This window comes from Nuphar pumila, chromosome 3 (assembly GCF_984573655.1).
Source record: "Nuphar pumila chromosome 3, dmNupPumi1.hap1.1, whole genome shotgun sequence".
NCBI lineage: Eukaryota > Viridiplantae > Streptophyta > Magnoliopsida > Nymphaeales > Nymphaeaceae > Nuphar > Nuphar pumila.
In genome coordinates, this window is record NC_143251.1 from 31927531 (window position 1) to 31951645 (window position 24115).

The following is a 24115-nucleotide window of genomic DNA, read 5'->3' on the forward strand; positions in this document are numbered from 1 at the left end:
AAAGGACATATTATCATATCATATAAAATCAAATACGACAGTGTATCATATTATGTGACATCAAAACAGAGTTTCTCAACAAGTTGATGTACCTCAGAATCTGTCTTTTTTAGATATACCTTCAACTTCTGGTTCCATTCTCGAACATGTGAAAAGGATGACAGATGTGGGGGTAGAACCATCTTGTTCTCATCCTAGACCCGGTGAGTCTGAGGAAGTGGTTGAACCTAGAAGGAGCAAGAGACCAAGGATTACCAAGGATTTGGGAAGTGACTTTATCACTTACCTTATCGAAGATGATCCTCCCACTTTCTGAGATGCAATGGCTTTACCTGAAGCAAATCATTGGAAAGATGCCATCAAGAGTGAAATGGACTCCATTATCTCTAATGGTACTTGTTAACTGGTTGACCTCCCTCGTGGTAGTTCCACAATTGGGTGCAAATGGATCTTTAAGAAGAAGTTGAAACCAGATTGATCCATTGACAAGTACAAGGCGAGACTGGTTGCCAAGGGGTTCAAACAAAAGGAGGGAATAGATTACTTTGATACCTATTCTCCGGTTACCCGGATGACCACTATTAGAGTGCTTATTGCACTGACTTCCATTTATGATCTCTTGGTTCATCAAATGGATGTGAAGACCGCTTTCTTGCATGGCGATCTTGAAGAAGAGATCTATATGGATCAACCTGAGGGTTATGTGGCTCCTGGTAATGAAGATAAAGTTTGTAGACTTGTTAAGTCATTATATGGACTAAAACAAGCCCCTAAACAATGGCATGAGAAGTTTGATAATATTATATTATCATTTGGCTTTGTTGTCAATGAATCTGATAAGTGTGTTTATTGCAAAGTTAAAAGTGATGGCTGTATTATTTTATGCCTGTATGTAGATGACATTCTTTTGTTTGGTTCAAATATGAGAATTGTAAATGAGACAAAGTCGTTTCTTAGTAGTAAATTTGATATGAAGGATATGGGTGTTGCAAATGTGATCTTAGGCTTAAAGCTGACTCGTTCAGCTGAGGGAATAGCCATTTCTCAATCTCACTTTGTTGAGAAAGTACTTGTGAAATTTGGCTATAATCAAGGGAGATCTGTAGCAACTCCATATGACCCTTCTATCCCTCTTCATAAGAATATGACTGGTGTTCCTGTGTCTCAATTAAGGTATTCCTAGATTATTGGAAGTTTGATGTATCTTGCAAATTGCACGAGACCGAATATTTTGTTCTCCGTGACAAAATTAAGTCGATACACAAGTTGTCCAAATCGCACTCATTAGAAGACATTGGACAGGGTACTTAGATACCTGAAAGGAACTATTTCCTTGAGTTTGCATTACAAGAGATTCCCTGCAGTCCTTGAGGGATATAGTGATGCAAGCTGGATAGCCATGAACTCTGGTAGTTATGGCGTGACAGGGTATGTATTTACCTTGGGTGGCGGCGCAGTTGCCTGGAGATCAGTAAAGCAGACCATCTTGTCTCGGTCTACTTTTGAAGCTGAACTTTGTGCTTTAGATGTCACAGGATTGGAAGTTGAATGGTTAAAGGGACTTCTTAAGAAACTTCCTTTAATGTGCAAGCCAATTCCTGCGATATCTGTGCATTGTGACAATATGGCCACTATTGCAAAGATTAAAAGCACAAAATATAACCAAAAGCAGAGGAGACACATCCAAGTCAGAATAAAATCTGTAAGGGAACTGGTGTCTCAGTTAGTGGTTGCTGTGGACTATGTTGGATCCAAAGAGAACACAGCTGATCCATTAACGAAAGGACTAGATAAGTCCTTAGTCCTAAAATCCAGAGAGGGAATGGGACTGAAACCCATCAGTAGTTCATTTGCAGTAGCAACCCAACCTATCTGAGTGGAGATCCCACAAAGTAGGTTCAATGTGGTAATAACAAGCTGTAGGGTGAACTGAATAGCACCTTATTAAATATGATACCTTGTATCTCTGTCTGTTCCTCTATTTACTCTGGAAAGGTGTTGTAGCTGCAAGTTAAGGAAGAGTTAAAACTCTGAATGGGTTCAAAGCCTTATAGGCGAGATGTTAGCAGTGCATCTTTGGAGAAGCCCACCTATGTGAGTGTGACTGTGTGGCCGCAGTTTAAGGAATTGGGTTATTCCTGAAGTCACTCATGAAACAGGATTCGGGCGCATGGCCTTTAACGCGCCGCCCCTAAAGATTACAACCAAAACCTTTATCATGTTGTTGCTGATGAACACTTCTACACCAAAGGTTCAAGTTCAAGACTTCAGTTCACTTCGTTCCTGTGGGGGTAAAGTTAGTCAACTAAGGTAGTGGTTCAAACCGGAAGGTACCATTGCTGAAAGCATGATATGTTCTGTTGCAGATTGTCTCATTTTGCACCTTGGTTTCCTCCCGTTTCATTCTTTGAATTTGTGGGGGAATGTTAGGTGTAAGAATGAAGGGAGAGAAAATTCAAAGAAGAAAATGGGTTGTTTAGAGAAAGTGGTCTTGATGAGGTGGAATAGTCCCATATTGCTTTTGCTTGAGTTTTCTGAGGGCTTTATAAGCAACTAGTGAACTCATACACTTGTTCCTGAGAACAAGGGAGTGGGATGACCACCACACACACGCGCGCGCCTGCCCGTCGTGCCGTGTCGTGCCGGGCTCGGGCTCGGGCTCGGGTTCGGGTTCGGGTTCGGGTAATTGGCCCTTTAGGGCCATATCCAATCAAGACAAAGTATCTTTTTACCCAAAGTTTTTTCGGTTATTTGGATTCGGTAACGGGTTGTGGGAATGAATAACGGGTCACGACTCCTCATATTCCGTGCCCGTTATGGCCCCTCGGATTCCGTAACGGGTCTCGATCTTTCGAAGACCGTTAACGGATCACGTCTCCTCAAAATCCGTAACGGGTCCTTCCACGTTTCATAACCATTCGTGGGTTATAAAAGCGTGGTGAGGGCTGGGGTTACGGATAGACTGAGACAGACGAACTTCTGGCTCTGCGATTTCCCATCTCCTCTGTTGCTCTCTCTCTCTCTCTCTTTCTTGAGTTTTCCCGAAAGGGTGTTCTATAACATTTGGTTCGTGGTGGTTGTTTTCGAAGGACGACCCGCCGGAGTGCACCGTTCGGTTCGTCGTGGCTTTTGTATCCTGGGGGAAGGACGTCGGACTCTGATCTGCACAGTATGTGGGGGCGAATCTTCTCTAAGGGGAGTACTTTCGTACGCCTTAGCCTTTTACACAGTATTAACATGCTTTTGTTGTTTTCATTGTGTTCTATGCAACTGTTTGTCTATTTGCTGTCGTCTGGATTTTGGTTGTTTGTGGAAACCGATATGCCTGCTCCCTGTAATTGTTTCGGTCGTCTGTTAATCATGCTATTTACACTGTTGTATTTCATGATTTATTTTGTGTTTTATATCATGATGACGATTGTGAAACTGTGTGATCCGAAAAATGATCCAACAGTTATAGGTCACCAACTTCCACTTCCTGCCTTGGAACTGGATTCTAAAAGAAGCAATTCGGACCAAACAGTTGATCGTCATTGTACAGTTACATCAATGTTGACAATGATGTGATCATTTCATGAGATAATCTTCAAAAGATGCAAAAAGGAGCATGATGTGTAATTCGCGTATTATTAAAATTACTAGTACTATGAAGAGGTTGGTGAGACCAAAAGTGAAACATTTGTTCCAAAAGAAAATAAAGAAGAGAGCAAAAGAAATAAAAAAAAACACATGCAATGAATATATATATATATATATAGAGAGAGAGAGATTAACAGAATGAATGACTTAAATACCTGAACTTGTGAATAACAAGAGAAATCCAAGAGGAGAACTTAATCTTGTCTAGACTGAAAATTTTGAAAGTAAACAATAATCACAAAAAAACAAACAAACAAAAAGAGATACAGGAACAAAAAGTAGCAAATTAGCAAAAGGAATGTCTTCTTAAATATCTAAAACCCCATAATTGAAGCAAAGTAAGAAGGGAAATCAAAAAGGGGGAAAAACAACTATTTAATTCTCCCTAAAAAGAAATTAATAACAAAATGAAGGATTAAAAAACATGAGATAGACAGAAACAAATACATGAGCAAGAAAGTTTCTAATTACAAGTTTCACGTACCATAAGAAACAAGAACTAATGAAGATGAAGGTGCTATTTGAAAAGAAGGAATATAAAAAAGAAACTGTTACGTCCTGATTTCCAAGATACACCCCAGGATCCACGCTCCAAATCCCATATGCCACATCATGCCCACATGGGAGTGATTTAAACTAGTGTGTGGGGTCCCTTACGTTGACATAGAAGTTTATGTGGCTGAGTATAGTGTAGAAAAGACAATAAACACATGTTCATACCAGAAGAAAGGAGAGCTTGGCACATATCCACATCAGAACCAATAAGAGCCACTCAACAGGGCCTATAAGGAGGCATCAAATTAGAGGAATAGGTTGGGGGTATCCTCTCCTCTCTAGATGTTTTTCAAGTTAATTAGATAGACTCTAACTAGGTTTTCTTTCTTAAGTAATTAAAATTGTTAATTAAAGTAGGAGTCATGACAGAGGTAGGACTCTAAAACCATCTCTCTAGTCTAGTTCTCATTTTACATTAAAAATTTTTTGTGGCTTATGGATTATTTGTTGTATTAGAGCTTTACTTCAGACCTCCATGCTATAAATAAAGGTCGGAAGAGCCCTTTTGGATTATGGATTGAATAATATTAAAAAAATTCAAGTTCTTTCTCTTAGTTGTCCTCCTCTCTCTAGACAACTCTCTCTCTCTCTCTTACCTCACTTTTCTCCCTCTTCCCTCTATGATTCATGTGAGGCCATGCCTCCCTAAGCTGGTCTTTCATTTAGTCCAAGGGCCCAAGTCTTTTTTGTAACCATGTATTGCAACATAGTGCCTCCTTACCTGTGGAAGCTAATGTTGGAACCCTGTCAGTCATGATTTTGTTGATCAGTCATCCTCTCAACTTTATCTCAAGTATTTATACAATCCCTAGGCTTCTATCATACCTTAGAACCAGTCCTTAACCTTCTCTAAAACTGCTTAAGTTGTCTAGACAAAGACCATATTTGATTATTTTGTTTGACCACATCTGAACGTATAGACCCTTTTAAGATCTCCTAGACTTGATACATAACCCCTGAAATTGATCTCAGCCTTAGCTAAGTCTTTACCCAAGTTTGGAATACAAAATATAGAAATTGCACTCTCTTGATTTGATAGAATATGTAATTTTGCCCATTTGACCTCATCGACCTCCCAAACGACCCAGCTAGACCTCTATGACCCCTAGCACATATATCAAGCCTGAAAAAATGTTTCTAGGTCTCTCTAGAAGCCGTGGATCAAGTCCTTTCAGATATAGATAAAAATCTCTTCTCAATTCATGTATCGATCTCAATTGACCCTATTTTTCTTGTACCTCTCACACAATTGAGATGCACCATGACATAGATCTTAGGGTTGCGGGCAGTGGCTACAACAAGTGGTATAAAGTGAAAAATATATCATAGAGTGATCTTAACTCCTCTATGATGATAAATTCAAAGAGATTCGTCAGCATGCCAAAAATGCTAAGGCGATTGCTGAACAAACCCAAGTCGAGTTGTTTCAGCGAAGGCAAGAGAGTACCGACAAAACCAACTACTTGAAGTGCATTGAGAGGATTATACCAGCCCTAGGAGATTAATTGGACACTCTCCACAAGTGAAGGCATGTCACTGATTGGGGTGCCGACTTCAACAGTGGTCGAAAGGGACACCTGATCGAACAGATTTATAGGGGGTACCACATGAGTTCGCTTAAGGCATGGGTAAGAAGCCTTACATTGAAGTCTCTATTTTTGCAAATGAGAATGTGTGTGAATAGATCTTTAAACTCAAGCACTTATTTACCTATCATAATGTACCCCGAGAGGTACATGTTATCGAAGTGGTCACTCCATTTGAAGGTGGTGCCCTTCGATGGTATGAGTGGTTTGACTTCGTACATGAGAAGACCACTTGAGCTTATTTTAAGTACTGAATCATAAAGAGATTCATCATTTACTATAGTGGCCTTTAGAGGCCCCAATCCGTGCATGACAATTTTATAAAGTTGAATACCTCATCAATAGATTTGCCACCAGCGGTGATTCTTCCCCCAGTGGGGCCATCACCGATGCCACACTAGTGCACTATGGACCAGAAGTACGTCCAACTAGGTTGACAACTCAACTAGCCCACATCACATGGCTGCAGCAGTGATGATAGCCGCCAAAATTTTTGCAACACCATGCCTACGGAGGAGGATGCCTCTATGCCCATCAAGGAAGCACCCTTGTGTATAGAAATGGCCTAAAGCACCCAACCCACAAGGATCGATGCACTCTCGTGTGTGCAAGGCACTCAAACCAAGCTACCCATGACTCAACCTGACTAGTATCCAAATGCAGCCTCTCGCCCTTTCCTACTACAACTCGTGAATATAGTTGTAGTGATGGTTTTCGTAGACACGTTAGGGCCGCTAATTGAAGTGGTTGCAAGCACTCACATGACTTCCATCTGACATGATTTCATGAGCAACGTGTTCTTGTCTAGAACAAGGGATGGGCATGCTCAATAGGCTACTCTAGATCTGATTGGACCACTGAACTGCACCCATCTCAACTTCGTTTTAATTGATGAAACATATCAGATGGTATTTGATCCCCAAAAAGATAAGCATCATGAGTTCTATTTGCTTGAGAGAGTTCCTACTATCATTTTGAAACTCTGCCCCTGTAGATGAAACATTATGGCCTGATTCCTAGAAGACTCATCAAGATTCACGCTCTAAATCTCAAAAACCATATCATGCTCATAGGGAGGTGATTCTAGCTTGTGTGTGGGGTCCATTATATTGACGTGGAAGCTGATGTGGTTGAATATAGTGTGAAAACATTGATGGATACATGTTCATACTAAGAAGGAGAGTCTGACACATGTTCACATTAGAATCAAGGCGAATCATTTGTGGGCCCCACATGAGGGCGTTTAATTGGAGGAATAGGGAGGGGTGTCTCCCCTCTCTAGATGTTTCTCAAGTTAATTAGGTAGAGTCTAATTAGGTTCTCTATCTTAATTAATTAAGACTTTTAATTAGAGTAGGAGTTATGATAGAGTGTATGACTCTAGAATCATCTCTTTAGTATAGTTCTTGTTTCATAGTATAGCTATTATATAGCTTATGAATTAATTGTTGAATTAGGACTTTACTCTAGACCTTTATGCTATAAATAAAATTCAAGAGAACCCCTTTGAATTATGGATTGAATAATATTAAGCTCTATCTCTCATTTTAGTCATCCCTCTCTCTAAATGACTCTCCTTGTCTCTCCCTCACATTTTACCATGTCTTTTTTATGATTTATATGAGACCAAACCTCCCTAGGCTAGTCCTTCATCCCTTCCAAGGGCCTAAGCCCTTCTTGTACCCTTGTCTTGCAACATAATGCCTCCTTACCTGCAGAAGCTAAGATTGGAGCCCTGTCAGTCGTGGTTCTGCTGATCAGTCATCCTTCCAACTTCATCTTAGGTATTTATACACTCTTTGAATCCCTATTATACCTTTAAATCACTCATGCCTAAGTCGTCTAGTCCAAGATTGCATCTGAAGGAGTAGTGCAGTCTTGTTTTGCTTCTTTAACCTTAGATTAACTTTTGTTAGCTCCCTAGATCCCGAAACCCAAAACAACATATTATCCGGTGCCCAAAACTCCTGAATTATCTAAACCAATAGCCCATAACCGTTAGTTATCTTTTCCTATATTTAGACCATATCCCAGAACCTTACACACATTTCTAGCTTTTGTTAGTACCCTAAGTCTCGAAACCCAAAACATCTTGTCGGGTGCCCAAAATGCCTGAATTCTCTAAACCAATAACCCTTGACTGTCAACTGCATTTTCCTGTGTTTAGATCATATCCAAGAACCTCATACACATTCTTAGGTGTCCCTAAAACTCTTGAACCAGATCCTTTTAGTTCTGGATCAAAACCACACCTTAAACACTTGTCAGGTCCAAATCACTCTTACCTAATTTATCGTTTAACCCTATTTTCACTGTTTTTTCTAGTCCATAACAACAAGAAATTTCAAATCTCTTCCTCACTGTGTCCAACAAGGTTATGCACTCCTCACATTTGTACCCATGGTCCCACGATCTAACAATCTCAAGTTCAATCCTCTTTAGTCCATCAGACTCAAATTGCAATACATGTCCATTGAAAATTTCTTCTAGGCCTTCTTCTAAACCATCAACTTCAAAAGTTTTGAAGGTTCTAACAGAGTGATATCAGATAGAAAACATGCAAATGGAGCCTCCACTCTCCAATATTGATAAAATAAAAGAAATTTGCAAGCATGAAGAACAAGATTGAGCAATTATCGAATAAATGCCAGCTAAACTTTTTCAGCAATGACAAGCAAGCATAAAACAAGGTAGCCACTTAGAGAGAATAGAGCAGTCGATCATGGACCTCGTTGGTTGCATAGAGGCCCTCTCCCTCAACATACTAGAGCAACTAGAACTCTGAGTCTTTGTATTCAAAGGCAGATGCATGGAAGGATCAAACGATTAGATTCTTGGGGAGCTACTTCATAACTTTGTGCAACGTATGGGTAAGAAACCTCATTTTGAAGTACCTTCTTTTACAGGTGAGAACATGCAAAAGTGTATTTTTTAACTCAAGCATGTTTTCACTTGTCACAATATACTCTCTGAGACACGAGTGGCCGAAGCAGTCGCTCGCCTTGAAGGGAGTGTCATTCAATTGTACGAGTTGGTTGAACCTCATACATGAAAAACCCTCTTAAGAAGAGTAAGTTGATCATATTATGGAGAGGTTTGGGCCCACGGTATTGGTGAATCATCATGTGGAACTTAAAAACCTCATGCAATGGGAAACTTAGGTGATTAATAAGCGAAATTTGAAAATCTATGCACTTTTTTATCCCAAGTCGATGATGAAACATGAGTCTTATGTCGAACTACACAAAGAAAAGCAATGTTGGTTCTAGCCACATATATGAGGAGTCTAGAGGAGGCTTATAAGGTAGCTATGTTCCACGAAGAAAAGCAATGTTGGTTCTAAGCGATGTGGAAGCTAAATTGGCCAACTGATCCCCGTGATCGATCCCTGAATAGATTGTCTAAACTGAAGCCAGTCAGGGAGGTCACGTGGACCATTAAAATGTAACGGATCATAAGTGCTCAGCACGAACAATGCCTTAAGAATGGCCTATGCTTCAACTACAATGAAAAGTGGTTTAACGACCACACATATAAGCGCTACCATATCTTCCAAGTGGTAGAATCATACTTCGAAGAAGAAAAATCGTAGGATGAGAAGGGGCCTTGCTATGAGGTCTCCTATCTTGCACTATCGGATGCTTTTATGCTCAATTCTATATGGATATATGACTTGCTAAGCACCCAGGAGGTGATCATGCTTATGGATATGGGAGCACCCATAACATCATCCACAAGGGTGTAGTTTAGGAAATCAGGTGCAAAATTAAAGAGCACCTCAATTTTGATGTTATGGTTTGAAATGGATTACACCTTCAGTGTGTGGAGATCTACTTTGATGTATGTATGCAACTTCAAGTATTAAAGTTTGTGTTAGACCTATATGTCCTACCCATTCATGGTGTGGATATTGTCCTAGGTATATAGTGACTTTAGATGTTGGGCGAGGTAGCTTGGGACTTCTCCGTCATGAAAATGTTATTTTGTAGGGATGAAAAGGAAGTCATACTCGCTGCCATTAGACCTCCAATGAAAGAGAATGTCCAATGCCATCAATATCCCTGTTGATTGGGTCATGTTTTGGTTGCCAGAGCCTTAAATACTCGATGGGAGATGTACATGTGATACTATTTAACCTAGGTGGTGTATCAATTTAGAGGGTTGTGGTCGCTACTTTGGGGGTAAAGTGGTATAGAGTGTGGTAGTCTATTACAACCTAAAATTTCGAAGATGACCGAGATCCAGTGCTCGGGATCTTGACGCCACCTTAAGAGTCTCGGGAGGGTCAACCAACATTGTGTGGGTCCCAAGTTGATGACATGGCAATTGAAGAAGTTTCTCTAATTAAGAAAAGGCTAATTGTTTAGTCTCAATCAAGAAGAGGAGAAATCAAACACATGGTATCACTTAGAGATAGGTCCACTTGTAGAAGAGCCCCACATGAGGGGTTCATAAATTTAGAGAGTCCTAGAGAACATCCCCCCCTCTTATTTTAGAAGTTCATTAATTACTTTTAATTATGAGTCATTAATTAGTGTGTAGAATTTTTAATTAAGTAAGAGTCCTAGCCTAGATGGGTTATTGACTTTTCCAATTAGATGAAGTATTGGATAACTAGGACTCAACCCTAGCCCTCACTATATAAGGAGGTCTTGGGAAGCCTATGTCATTATTGAATAATTGATTGAAATTCTCACACACTCTTTCTCTCTTATCGTTCCCCTCTATCTCTATCTCTCTCTCTAATGTTTGTCTCTCTCTTCTCTCTTTCTCTCTTCTCTCTCTTCTCTCTCACGACCTCTGGTCCTCACTGGAACCCCTTGCACATCAGGCTTATGAGGGTTGGACATCCAACCCTTCTTTAGAGGTCAAGCTTCCCCCAATACCCAGACTTTGCATTTTGCTCTTCTGGTGAGCTGAGTAGTGTATCTGCATTGTTGATCATGTGTTCAAATTTCAGAACGTGTGGAACCCCATCATAACTTGCTACAAACCTCAAAAGTAGTTCTACCAACCTTTCGTAGCCTTAGACTAGTTTTCTTTAGCTCCCTAAGTCCCAAAACCCAAAACAACATCATGTCAGGTGCCTAAAACACCCAAATATTCTAAACTGATAACCCCTAAAGCTACATTTTTCTGTATTTAGATCATATCCCAGACCCTCACACACATTCTTAGGTATCTATAGAACCCTTATATCAATGCATTTCAGTTCTTGATCGAAACTACACTCGAAATACTTACCCAATCCAAACTGCTCTTACCTGATTTGGTCGTTTAACCTTGTTTTCACTATTTTTCCTAGTCTTGTAACCAAGAGAAACCTCAGATCTCTTCCTTACTGTGTTCAGTAGGGTTTTTCACCCTCGACGTGTGTACCAAAGGTCCCATGATCAAGTTATCTCAGATTCGATCTTCTTGAGTTCTCCGGGGTCAAATTGTAATATTCGTCTATTAAAAATTTGGACCTACCTTCTGAGCCTTCTTTCGAACCATCAACTTTAAAAGTTCTAAAGGTTCTGACAATGGACTATCAGGGTCATCGTGAAGAGAAAAATTATTGCCAATGGTCTGCGGTCAGCCCCATGTTGTCGTTGCATCCCGACAGTCACCCAAAGTTGCATCCCTGCAGCAGTGATGAGCTCAGTTGCATGCTCATCATCGCAATGCACAATAGCTGCCTGATAGACATACACATTAGAGAGTGTGTTGAGCAGGACAACAAACTGAACAGGCTTAGTTCAACCACCTAACATAGTTATGAAACCACTGATGTTTCAAAACCACCAATCGAAGCACACACATGTCGCTCATCCAACGTAGCTTCACAAGCAAGGTATTTTACCCTACTACCTAGGGATTGATTGTCATAGAGCTGCACTTATGCCAGCTTCAATGCAATACAACCATGTTCCAAACTACTTCATCTAGACTCAGCACAACTTGGAGTTGAGCAGCGTTTATGAAACAATGAAAGAGAAACTGCAAAGTCGCCACAATGCATGGGGTTGATCAAAACATTGTTTTGGTCTTGGTGGAGCAACAAATCAGTTGGGCCATGGTCTCTCTCACTCTGGGGCAAAGTGGTGCAGAACATGATAGTCTATTACGGTCCAGAATATGCCATAATTTACTTTTTTATTCTTTTAATTCTAGTTAGATATGATGTTTTAATTTTTTGCTATAATGGAGCAGGTGTAGTGGGTCTTCGGGTTTGGATGTTAGTCTTTGATTCATTTATTTTCAAATAAGTGGGTCTTGTCTATATATATTATGGTCTAGCAGTTGTCTCTTGCCTAAATCCAGCTACAGTTCTAAACCCAAGAGGATATCCAAATCCAGCCAACGATACAAATCTAGATGGCATCCCAAATCCAGTGTTGAGGTGGACAACCCAGTTAGCATGAGAACCACACATGCTGATATGGTAACTTAGGTGGCGGATCAGGAGTGGACCCTACTCAAGGCAGGTGCCAGCTTCCTACAGAGTTTTTAGAATTGAGATGACATATTCAGCACGTGACACATGTTAACACTATAATGAAGGAAAACAAGCTAATGGGGCTCACAAGAGGCACAACTTCTCCTCTCTAAAATGTCTCGTATTTTTCTTCAATGTGTAGAGTCCAATTATGCATATTTTATTATTTTATGATTTTAGAAAACTCTGTTTAATGAAGAGCCTTGTCAGGATAGAACTCTAGACTCCTTTTTCTAGTTTAGTTCTTATTGCCACTTATGACTCATTTTTTGGCAACTAGAGGGTATTTTGGTTTTATGGGTAAACTTAACCAAATCTATAATTGGAGGTCTGAGAATCTCCTTATAAGGAATTGAATTATGGAATAAATTGGGAACTTCTACCATCTCTGGATGTCACTCTCTCTAGACGTTGCTCTCCCATTCTTCTTCTATCTCTCTCTCCTCTCTGTGACTAATGTGAACCCAGCCCTCACTGGAATTAGGCTGATCGCATCTTGGTAAGGGCCCAAACCCTTCTAGCCACTAGACGTCATCTAAAGGTGTTGTCTATCTCAGTAATATGAGTTGCTTCTACTCCCCAATCATTGTTTTGTTGGTTCATCCTCTTGCGGGTATTCTCAGGGGTATATCAAAGGCATACCTAACTTGACATAACTTTTCGAGCCTCGTTGAACCGTCCCACAACCCGAATCTAGTCGTATGCCCAAAATCGTACCTACCAAGTGAGTGATGTTTATGTACCAGGACATTTCTTACTTCAAAAACTGACATATCCCAACATCCTAGTCTCTCTTCAGACCTCTTTCCATGTACCTAAAACCTCCCCTAACTCAACCAAGTGGTGGTTGAGCTCTTCCCAGTCTTCACTCGTAGGACCCAATAACCAAATAGGCCTACTTAATTTGGTCATTTGGTCCTATTTATATTGTATGACCATTTCACACTTTTTTTCAATCTTTTCATGTGTTTCTGACCATGACCAACTATCCTTAGCCTTGCACACATTCCTAAGTAGATCTTAGAACCCTTAGTTCAGACTTAATACCTCAGATTTTTTAATCATGAATATCCAAATTGTTGGTTCCCACCTACAGCTTGCAACATGCAGCCCATAACACACAAGTCCCAGGATTTCAAATCACATGCTTGAAATTTGGGACATAACACAATCTATGACCCAAGGGTCCTGGAATCACTAGATTCTAATACCTAAAAAATAAGACTAGATAGCCAAGGAAGTTGTTGAAAAGTTTTTTGCGGTTCTAGAACCAGTTTCAGATTTTGACACTAGTTTTGGGATTAGAAAATTGTAAAATCTAGAAGAACTATTAAAAGAATAGAAAAATAGAGCTCTAAGAGCTTTTCAATGACACCTAAATTGCTATAAAATGATAGATAGGTATTGAGATACAAGTCCAACAACGTGCCTATAGAAGGAGAAAAAAGGCAACTGGGTACCTGTTTTGACAGTTCTAATTTATTTTTTAGTCACTGTCACTAGAAATCCAAACAAAAGTCAAAAGAACTATTAGAATATTAGATACGAAACATACCTTGCAGAAGCGAAAAACGAGTCTTTGATGCTTGCTTTTGCTCAACGGATGCGTGCCTCCACTTGGAGAGAACGATGAATCCACAAGTCTAAGTGCCCCACGATGTTCAATCACTGTGAAGACGTCTCACCGTCTTCTTCTTCTTCTTTTTCAAGATTTTCACACTCTGTGTACTTTTTTTATCTCACTATGCACACACTGCTACAATTCCCCCTCTTGTTGTTTCTTCTTTCTGTATCTTTCTTTTTTTACTCTCTCTCTCTCTCTCTCTCTCTCTCTCTGTGTACGCATATCAGAGAGAGCCCTTAAGATGGGAAAAGTGGGTGGTTTGTAAACCACCCCCTTCACAAACATAGGCCGGGTCGAGATCTTGCCCATCATGGGCGGACCCGGTACCCAAACCAACAAGAACAAAAAAAGATACGAAAACTAGTTTTTCAATGACACCAAATTCACCCCTGATCTAATGTACGATTAGAGAAATATGGCTTTCATAAAATAGATTGTCTGACAACCACTAACCATAGGCCAAAAATGTATCGGTTTTGAAACCCAAAAATGATAACCCTTGAAGGGTTTTTCATTTTGACCTAAAACAAAGAATATTTAGATCAAGATCTCAGCTTTCTAACAACTATAAAACATTGATTTTTGAAATTGAAATGAATACAATATATGAACGACTTCATTTTGTAAAAGAATAGAATGAATGCAATGTATGATTGACTTCATTTTATGAAAGAATGAAATGTATGAGTGACTTCACTTTGTGAAAAAATTATTTATTTGGCGAATTTGATAAATTATGAGGCATTTTAAAAAATACATCTTTTTATTTTGTTACAATACTATAATTTTCCTACTGAGATTAATACTCTTCTTTCCAATATGGTGCACCAACTCCTTAACAGCGTACACACGTACCCTGACAATCGCTCGAGTGGACATAGCCTTATTTTCAAATGTCACCTGATTTTTTAACTGCCATAATTTCCATAAAACAACTTGAAAGACTACCATCCAACAACAATGAATTAACCTATTTTTAAAATCACTTCTACCCCCATCTCTACATCTAAACTTCAACACATTTAAAATGGTATACTTTTTTCCACCCCAGCTTACGGGCAAGAGAAAAGGATGTGTTAAGGCTGCCCGCGCGAGATGGTTAGAAAACAAAATGAGCTTGACACATTTCAGCTTGTCACCCCTTGTTTCTCACTTGAATTAGGGGTGGCAATCGGGTCGGCTTGGCGGGTTGGCGTGTCAGCATACCTCAACCCGAACCCGACCCGTTTATTAAACGGGTTGACTATGGCAAACACGAACCCGACCCGTTTAATAAACGGGTAACCCGACACGACCCGCCAACCCATTTAATAAATGGGTTGGGTCAGGTAAACGGGTTTTCAGGTTCGCGGGTCAGGTTGGCGGGTTGACGGATCGGGTTGACGGGTCAGGTTGACGGGTCGGGCAGACGGGTTGGCGGGTTGGCATACCCCCAACCCGAACCCGACCTGTTTAATAAATGGGTTACACGGGTCGACCCGTTTATTAAACGGGTTGGCTTAAGCCCAACCCGAACCCGCCTAAGAGGCGGGTTGGCGGGTTGTGTCAGAAATTGCCACCCCTAACTTGAATCCAGGCCAAATTGATGGTTATTTCCTCTGTTGACCCTTCCCAAAAAAACCGATCCTCCTTCAGTGGTTCCCACCATATCAGGCAAAATACTCGGGAGATTTTGAAATTTTACATAGATCACGTGTTTTTTTGGCAAAAATTTGGGAATAAAAAATAAATGAAAAATATAAAAAATAAAATTTTATAAGAAAATATAAATAAAACACATTTAAAAATAAAAATCTTGAGGGTTTTCATGATAAATTAATATCTTTTAAAAATATAAATATCGTGATATTTGTCACGATTTGAAAATCTCGCAAAAAATTGTGTTTTAAACTTTCAGGCAATTTCTTGCGATATATCGATGATATTTTTATAAATATCAAGATATTTGTCTTGGAGATACTCGGGTCAATCATACCATGCTCCTGACTCATACTGTATAGAAACCTCAAAAACTTCAGCCACCCAAAATATGTCTAAATCTTTTGAGCACCGTGGTTTACCCATGGGTCATACCAAAATTCTACTTGATTCCCTCACCCCATGTCATAGTGATACGGCATTTAGGGAGTGTTTCATGGATGACACGAGTCAGACACGCTATGACAACCAACACATATGGACACTATTTTAATACTTTTTTCATGATTTTATCAATAAAAATAAATTTTTATAGTAAAATATTAAAAATAGTGTTTATTGATTAAAATTTTAAAAAAGTTGTGTTGCTAGCTTTATAAATTTTCAAATTCACGAGTCGAAACTGAGTGATGCGTAGGGATGTCAATGGGTAGGATATTATAATCTGAATTCAAGTAGTATTCGTTAGCCAAAATTGGATACGAACGGCAATTAGACTCGGATTCGGTATTAAATTTTGCATCTGAATCTGACTAAAATGTGGATCCGAATACATGTAAATGTCAGATCTTAAGCTACTGGGACCTAGAATTAATTTTAGCTCATCTTATCTGACTTCAAATCCGAATCCGATTAGGTCTGACTTGGTATTCCTAGATCTAACCCGAGTTCGTACACGTTTCCAAGCAGCGAGAGAGTATAACACGTGAGATTTTTTAAGACAATGCAATATTAGACCCGAGAGATTTTCCGGAGATTTGTCAGTGGGAAATGGACAAGCGTGTGAAACCCACACGTTTGGATACTTGTGCGTTGACCCCTTCTCCGTCCTCTACTCCTCCCTCAGGCAATGTGAATAATATATATATATATATATATATATATAGAGAGAGAGAGAGAGAGAGTAATGGGTGGGTGTTAGGGGTGGCAATCGTGTCGGGTTGGCGGGTCGACCCGGGTTGACGGGTTAGCATACCTCAACCCGAACCCGACCCGTTTATTAAACGGGTCAGCTGTGGCAAACACGAACCCGACCCGTTTAATAAACGGGTAACCTGACACGACCCGCCAACCCATTTAATAAATGGGTTGGGTCGGGTAAACGGGTTCTTAGGTTTGCGGGTCAGGTTGGCGGGTTGACCCACCCGCCTAACCCGTTTATTAAACGGGTCAGCCGGGTTGGCCGGTTGGCATACCCCCAACCCGAACCACCTGTTTAATAAACGGGTTACGCGGGTCGACCCGTTTATTAAACGGGTTGGCTTAAGCCCAACCCGAACCCGCCTAAGAAGCGGGTTGGCGGGTCGTGTCAGGTTTTGCCACCCCTAGTGGGTGTTAAATTCATTTAATGTTAAACTGCATGCAAAATAGGTTTTTCGGAAGTTTTTTCATTTTATTTTTAAATTCTGACAGTACAGATGTGATCTATGTACTTTATTTTATTGGGTTCCGCTCTTGAAGTGTTTGATTGCAACACATGAGTGGCTTTTATAAAGTTAGAAAAAATTGAATCGTCTAAAATCTTTGTAAATTTTTGAAGTTCCAAACATCATTTTTTTCATACCATATTCAACACATTTATAGGGCCAAAACCGCATAAAAAGTACTGGAGAAGCTGAATAACACATTTAGCATGCCATTTAGCACCAAACACTATATATATAGAGTAATGTGTTTGAATCAAATGCAAAAAAACTGTTCTCATGTGTTGAAATCAAAAGCTATCTTTATAAAATCAAGTATATAAATGTACACATTTAAAAAATAAAATCAAAATACCAAAAAAACTTATTTAGCACGTGGTTTAGCACCTAATGGGTTTAGCACCGACCCATTCCTCATATATATATATATATATATATATATATATATATATATATATATATATATATAGAGAGAGAGAGAGAGAGAGAGAGAGAGAGAGAGTATATAAGTATGATAACCATCCAAATCTTGCCTCCATTTCTGTGTTCCCTGAAAAAGAAAAAAAAGGTACAAGAAAAGAAGTAGGGAGGGACGGAGGAGCCGAGGAGGTAAAGAATTCCAGAAAAAAAGGTGAGAATTCCACGGATTCGTAGGAAAAAAAAAAAGAATCCATGGGAAGCTGCTTGGGGAAGCAGGAGAAGCCGACGCTGACGAGACCCACGAGCCCAGGCAAGCCCAATTCCCCCCTCAAGCACAAACACGCTTCACCTTTCCTCACTGTGTCCAATTCCGTTGTTTAGCTGCAGGAACGTCGGCGTCGAAGTGGAGCATCACTCGGCTCTCGTCATCGACGGGCGAATGCATGTTTTCCGGCGATGTGTCGCCGCCGGAGGGACAGATCCTGCCGGCTACCAACCTGAAGGTGTTCACCTTCGCGGAGCTGAAGACGGCGACGCGGAGCTTCCGGCCGGACACCCTCCTGGGGCAAGGGCGGGTTCGGTCAGGTCTTCAAAGGCTGGCTCGACGAGAAGACGCTGGCGCCCGCCAAGGTCGCCACCGGGATGGTCGTCGCCGTTAAGAAGCTGAACCCGGAGAGCTTGCAGGGATGGGACGAGTGGCAGGTTTGTTCACTGATTTCCCTTTTTGAACTCACTCTTTTACAAATATGACATCTACGTTCCTGGTTTTTATCTTCCTTTCTGGTTTTTCCACTCCAAAACTTTTCGCTGGTAAAAGTTTGAAAATGAAGTTCTCGTTCTCGTGTAACACGTACGGGCTCCTAATCTACGTTTTGCTTGGGATGTAAAAGGATCTAATTCGGGTTGGATGTGGCCAATACCATATTCGACTAATCGGATGTTGGATAAGTAGCTTTGGATTCGAATGGTGAAAAGAAATTCGGATATTTATCGGATTCAGTAGTAAAAAAATCAAAATCATATCCACATTCAACTATAATCGGATATGGTTTTGGCTTACCAAATTCAACTAAACAAAATCCAATTTGGTCAGATACAGGTTAAAATCTGATTCATTGACATCCCTACATTTAGCCACCTCAGTTTTCATCCTATCTTTTTAACAAATTGCTCAACGACTGCTTGCGTTTATTTTATTTTATTTTTACCTTTAGAATTTACTTATTTAGTCCTAATTACAGTTGGGAAGAATAAGCAGCTAAAAAGTGACGATCAATAATTAGATAAAGAAAAAGGTTAGACGTGTTATATTTGAAGAATTGGCTTGATATGAAAAGTAACTTTGACAATCATCCGTCGTTTGAGCAATTTGTTGAAAAGGTAGGGTTTATATTAAAATATTTGAAAACTGATACCTCTAAATGAAAATTCATGACATTTACCAATCGCGCTTTGTTGATGTTGAAAATGCAATTGTATTCTAAAATTTTATGAAAATTCTGCTTACAAAAGATAGGAGAATTGTGCCTTCTTTTTTTTTTAAAGTTATGTTATAATAATAAAACCTTTATATTTGACGAGTAATATTAAAATCGTTTCTACTAGCATCCACGAAATTAAGCTTGGAGCTTCACATTGGCAATTTCAACGTTTAGGGACATGTGAGTCATTTTAAAATATGATGGAGGGTATATCTGTCACTTTCTTTTGAGTTCAGACATCTTACCGTCATGGTTTTCTTGGTTTTTTTTTTCCCTGGTTTTGTTGGTGCAGTCTGAAATCAATTTTCTAGGGAGGCTGTCGCACCCTAACTTGGTGAAGCTGCTGGGATACTGCTGGGATAAAAAAGAGTTGCTTCTTGTCTATGAATACATGCAAAAAGGAAGCTTGGAAAACCATCTCTTCAGAAGTGAGCCCCCCTCATCGATCTTCATTCAGGCTGCGTTTGATACACCACATTGGCGATTGTCTGGTACTGATCAGTCGCACCCCTCACAAAGTCACACACCTGGGGTGCGACTGGGGTGTCCCGCGCTGACGTGATGTAATGATGTTCCTTCTGTCCCTCGCAATTTGTGGTGTGTGTATCAAACGCTGGATGGCATCTGGGCAGGGACAGGTCTGTCCCATGCACGGGTGTATCCTGCATATTAAACAAGCCCTTAGGGAGCGTGTGCCACAGAAGAAGCCCTCCTTCTCAAGGTAAAGGGGGGCTTTTCCTGATGGGCTCACACCAAGAAGACGTGGCACAAATAAACAGAGGAAGGATTCCTGGTCTCAAGACATAGGAATGTGGCATCTATGGTAGGGGTGGCAATAGGGTCGGGTCGGCGGGTTAGAATACCTCAACACGAATACGACCGCCGTTTATTAAACGGGCCGAATGTGGCAAACACGAACACGACCCATTTATTAAACGGGTAACCCGACACAACACAGTTAACTCGTTTAATAAACGGGTCGAGTCCACACGACACGATTACATGACACGGTGACCCGTTTATTAAACGGGTCAACCCGATAACATAGACACGATAACCGCACAGGCGCACACCACCACTGGAGAGGAGAGGTCTCGGGCTGCGGGTTGACGGGTTCGTGTAAACGGGTTGACCCGACCCGTTAGAAGTTAGGGTTAGATATATATATATATATATATATATATATATATATATATATATATATATATATATATATATATATATATATATATAAACGAGTTGCGGATTGATGGGTTCGTGTAAGCGGGTTGACCCGCCCGCCTAACCCGTTTATTAAACGGGTCAAACGGGTTGATGGGTTGGCATACCCCTAACACGAACATGAACCGTTTAATAAACGGGTTAGGCGGGTCGACTCGTTTACGACACGAACCCGTTCAAGCCAAACCCTAACCCGGCTAAGAAGCGGGTTGGCGGGTTGGGTCAGATTTTGCGACCCCTAATCTAGGGGACGCTTTATTGAGAAAGCACATTAAGGGCGTGCGAATTGGGATGGAGGTCCAAAAACTCATACATAATTGAAGTGGATTTACTATTTAAGTAAAAAAAAAAAAAAACACCTTCAGTTTTTTTAAATTAAAACTACAAAGTAATCTTTATTACTTTTGTAAGTACTAATCATGTGAGGGAACAAGTGCTTAATTAGTTGTTAGGCATTTAGCAATGAAGGACATGTTTTGCAGGAAGCTCAGCCTTAGAGCCGCTGTCATGGTGGATTCGCATCAAGATAGCCATATGCGCCGCGAGGGCCCTGGCTTTTCTGCACACTTCTGACAAGCAAGTCATCTACAGAGACTTGAAGACATCCAACATCTTGCTCGACTCTGTAATTTAATGGCTACCAACTTAGATCTTGTTCCCAGAATCCAACTTTGAAATCCCCTTGCCCCCCAATTAGCTGATATATTTCTCTAATTTTTCTTTTCTTTTTTTTTTCCTTTTTGCAGAATTACAATGCAAAGATTTCGGATTTTGGATTAGCCAAAAACGGGCCAACAGGTAGCAACTCACACGTAACGACACGTGTCATGGGGACCCAAGGTTATGCCGCTCCTGAGTATGTAGCCACAGGTAAACAATGTTTGAGAATTAGATTAAGTTGGGAGACTAATAGGGCTGGACTGGACTGGACTGGGCTGGGCGACCAGGATGTCAAAAAATCAGATGTTATCCAATAAGTTACCCAAATCCGACTCCAATTGGTCAGACAACTCGAATCACTTAACCACTCGATTACGTTTTGGAGCAATAAATGAATTTGTTTACCAAATCTGATAGAAATGTATATCCGAATCCATTCCATTAGTATTACTTTTTTCCATCCAAATGTGAATTAGAAATCGATTAATTAGTCAATATTCGATTAGGTCGGATTCACTAAATTCTGTATCTGACTTGAATCCAATTCCTTTAACATCCCTAGCTAGGTAGGAAATGGGTCGGCCCAACCAGGTTCCTTGAACTGGTCTGGCCGGGCCAAGGTCCTTTATATGGCTTTGGAGTCTTATTTGGCTACGAGTCTGATTTTCAGCTCGGCTGCATGCTGTTTTGATGCAGGGCACCTCTACGTGAAGAGCGATGTCTATGGGTTCGGGGTGATGCTGCTGGAGATGATGACAGGACAACGGGCGCTGGATACGAAGCGGCCAAGCGGGCAGTACAACTTGGTGGACTGGGCAAAGCCCTCACTCGGTGACCGCAGGAAGCTGCTACTTATCATGGACCCTCGTCTCGAAGGCAAGTATCCAACCAAGGGTGCCATTGAAGCAGCTCGGCTCGTTACAAAATGTCTCGAGTCTGAACCAAAGAAGCGGCCACACATGAGAGAAGTGCTGGATGCGCTTGAGCACATTGAAGCCATCAGCAACAAGGAGAAGTCCAGGGACACGCAACCCAAGGCTTCAAGCAGTCACCATCAATACCACTGCCACCATCACCACCACCACCACCAGGCAAGCGGGCGCTCACCTCAGCGTCCAAAGATTTTTAAAAGCCCAGTCCTAGCCCAGCCCTGATTCCATATGAAATATATTTTTTATCCATTTTTGTAGCCCAGCCCAGCCCTGACTGCAACAAATAGTTTGATTTGTCCATATGAAATAGATTTTTATTAATAATTGTAGCTATTTTTTATTTTATCTCAAATTTTTGTTGGGGGGGCGCTGCCCCCTAACTCCTGACTATCACACCAATTTTTTTTTCTACACCCGTTTGCGCCCCCCCCCCCCCCCCTTAATCCTAGCTACGCCCCTGCCCACCTCCTTTCTCGTTTCATGTCCTCCATCCTCGGTTCAAATGGAGCGAGGCGGGGTGGGGCCTCATTTCCCCTTGGTCCAATGCCATCCCCAAAAAAGGATTGGAGACGAAGTGGGGTGGGGCAAGGCGTGGATTGGGACGGAGACTGGGCAGGGCCGAGTGAAGCGTAAGTCCATCCCCGCACGGGTTTTGATTTTAACCTCCATCCCCGTTTCGTGTCTTCCATCCCCGATCCAAATGTGACGAGGCAGGGCGGAGCCCCATTTTTCCACCGGTCCACTGCCATCCCTAGTTGGGCAGGACACTTATATAAGCTTTAGGATTAGAACACTTCTGCTTCACTGTCCATGACTCGTCCCATGCATCGTCAAACTTCAATGTGTCGTGTAGGTAGGATAGTGTTTTAGAACAACTGTCCACGCATCAGATAACAACACAAAATTCGTTTAAGAAACCACAAACAAAAGTATTAAATGTTCAAGAAACTGATCCCAATTATTTGAGAAGCTTGTACCCTAAGGAAACTCATCTCCATTACATTACATTATGATTGAGCTTCAAGCTTGTTTCTATCAACATCTTTGCCTACAAATAACAATGTCGTTATGCAAATTAATATACTATTTTCATTAAGGTATTTGAATATTGCAACCGATAAAAATACAAGATAATACTGATTGGCTAAAATTATAATATTAACTATTTGAATCCATGTTATTTTATAAAAATATATCCTTTCTATCGCGTTTTTTTAGAAACTTATACTAATTCTTTTAGAGACCATTTCAATCTCCATTAGAAACACGTATTAATATTTTCTGAGATTGCATTAGTATGTATTTCAAGACATAAGTATGTGAACCCTTTTAAAACCCTTATATACTTGTACCTATACACATTTCTGGTAACTATAGAAATTTCAAAGGTCAATGCAATACTCGAAAAAATGTGATATTTTCATAATATCATGTATTTGAAAAAAGTCATATTGCACCATGATATATTAGCATGAGAGATAAATTATAATATGTTTTTATGTTATTATATCATTTATATACTCTCTATTTTTATATTTTTTCAAGAAAAATCAGATTTTTCCAAAATATCACTAGATTTTCCCTGGCTAAAATTTTGGGTGAACGAACAAAATATTTAAGACAGTATTAGTCTCCATTTTCAACTTTCTTAGGGAAAAACGGATCGCATTTCCATCAAATCCCTCATATACTACTTTGGAAAACCATTGATTGGATAAGTGACTAATTACTCTATAAACCAACTGGAAATTCCTGGTATGCATTCAAATTAATTAGAGACTCTATAAACCAACTGGAAATTCCTGGTATGCATTCAAATTAATTAGAGAATAAAGCAGGTGTCCCTAAAAAAGAAAGATAAAGGCAAACATATGTTGGGACCTTTTTCTTATGCCAAGTTCGAGAGAAAGGGGATACTCCTTTTGTAAGGCAAAGCAATCGAGGGGGGCACTCACAAGAGTTTTTTTTTTTTTTTTTTTTGAGTTTTAGTTCGAGAAACCGGCTCCAGTGCAGAGACCTGGCCGCGCTGGCTCAGACAGTCTCTGTCCATGTCGGTGTAAAACTCTGAGGGCTTTTACCCCTCGACAGCAGAGTGTCGGGGGTGACGCCCATGGGATTTGAACCTAGACTGTCCGTCTAACAGTCTAGGTCCCATCCCACTAAGTCAAACCCCTT

At 40.4% G+C, this 24115-nt stretch overlaps 1 protein-coding gene across 1 annotated transcript; it reads left to right on the forward strand.

Moving 5' to 3' along the window:
• Positions 1-18244: 18244 nt before the first annotated feature.
• On the forward strand, positions 18245-22177 carry LOC149842498 (putative serine/threonine-protein kinase PIX13). Its single transcript, XM_089999231.1, has 5 exons — positions 18245-18348; positions 19420-19555; positions 20831-20973; positions 21095-21218; positions 21705-22177. The coding sequence occupies exons 1-5, from the start codon at positions 18289-18291 to the stop codon at positions 22160-22162; spliced, it is 921 nt and encodes a 306-aa protein (XP_089855357.1). The 5' UTR covers positions 18245-18288; the 3' UTR covers positions 22163-22177.
• The last annotated feature ends 1938 nt before the right edge of the window (positions 22178-24115 follow it).

Bases quoted from the DNA above. Each gene is read 5' to 3' on its own strand.
- LOC149842498 (XM_089999231.1), top strand. From the start codon at position 18,289: ATGGTCGTCGCCGTTAAGAAGCTGAACCCGGAGAGCTTGCAGGGATGG. The intron at 18,349-19,419 runs GTTTGTTCACTG...TTGTTGGTGCAG, and splicing joins AGGGATGGGACGAGTGGCAG to TCTGAAATCAATTTTCTAGG. The intron at 19,556-20,830 runs GTGAGCCCCCCT...CATGTTTTGCAG, and splicing joins GGAAAACCATCTCTTCAGAA to GAAGCTCAGCCTTAGAGCCG.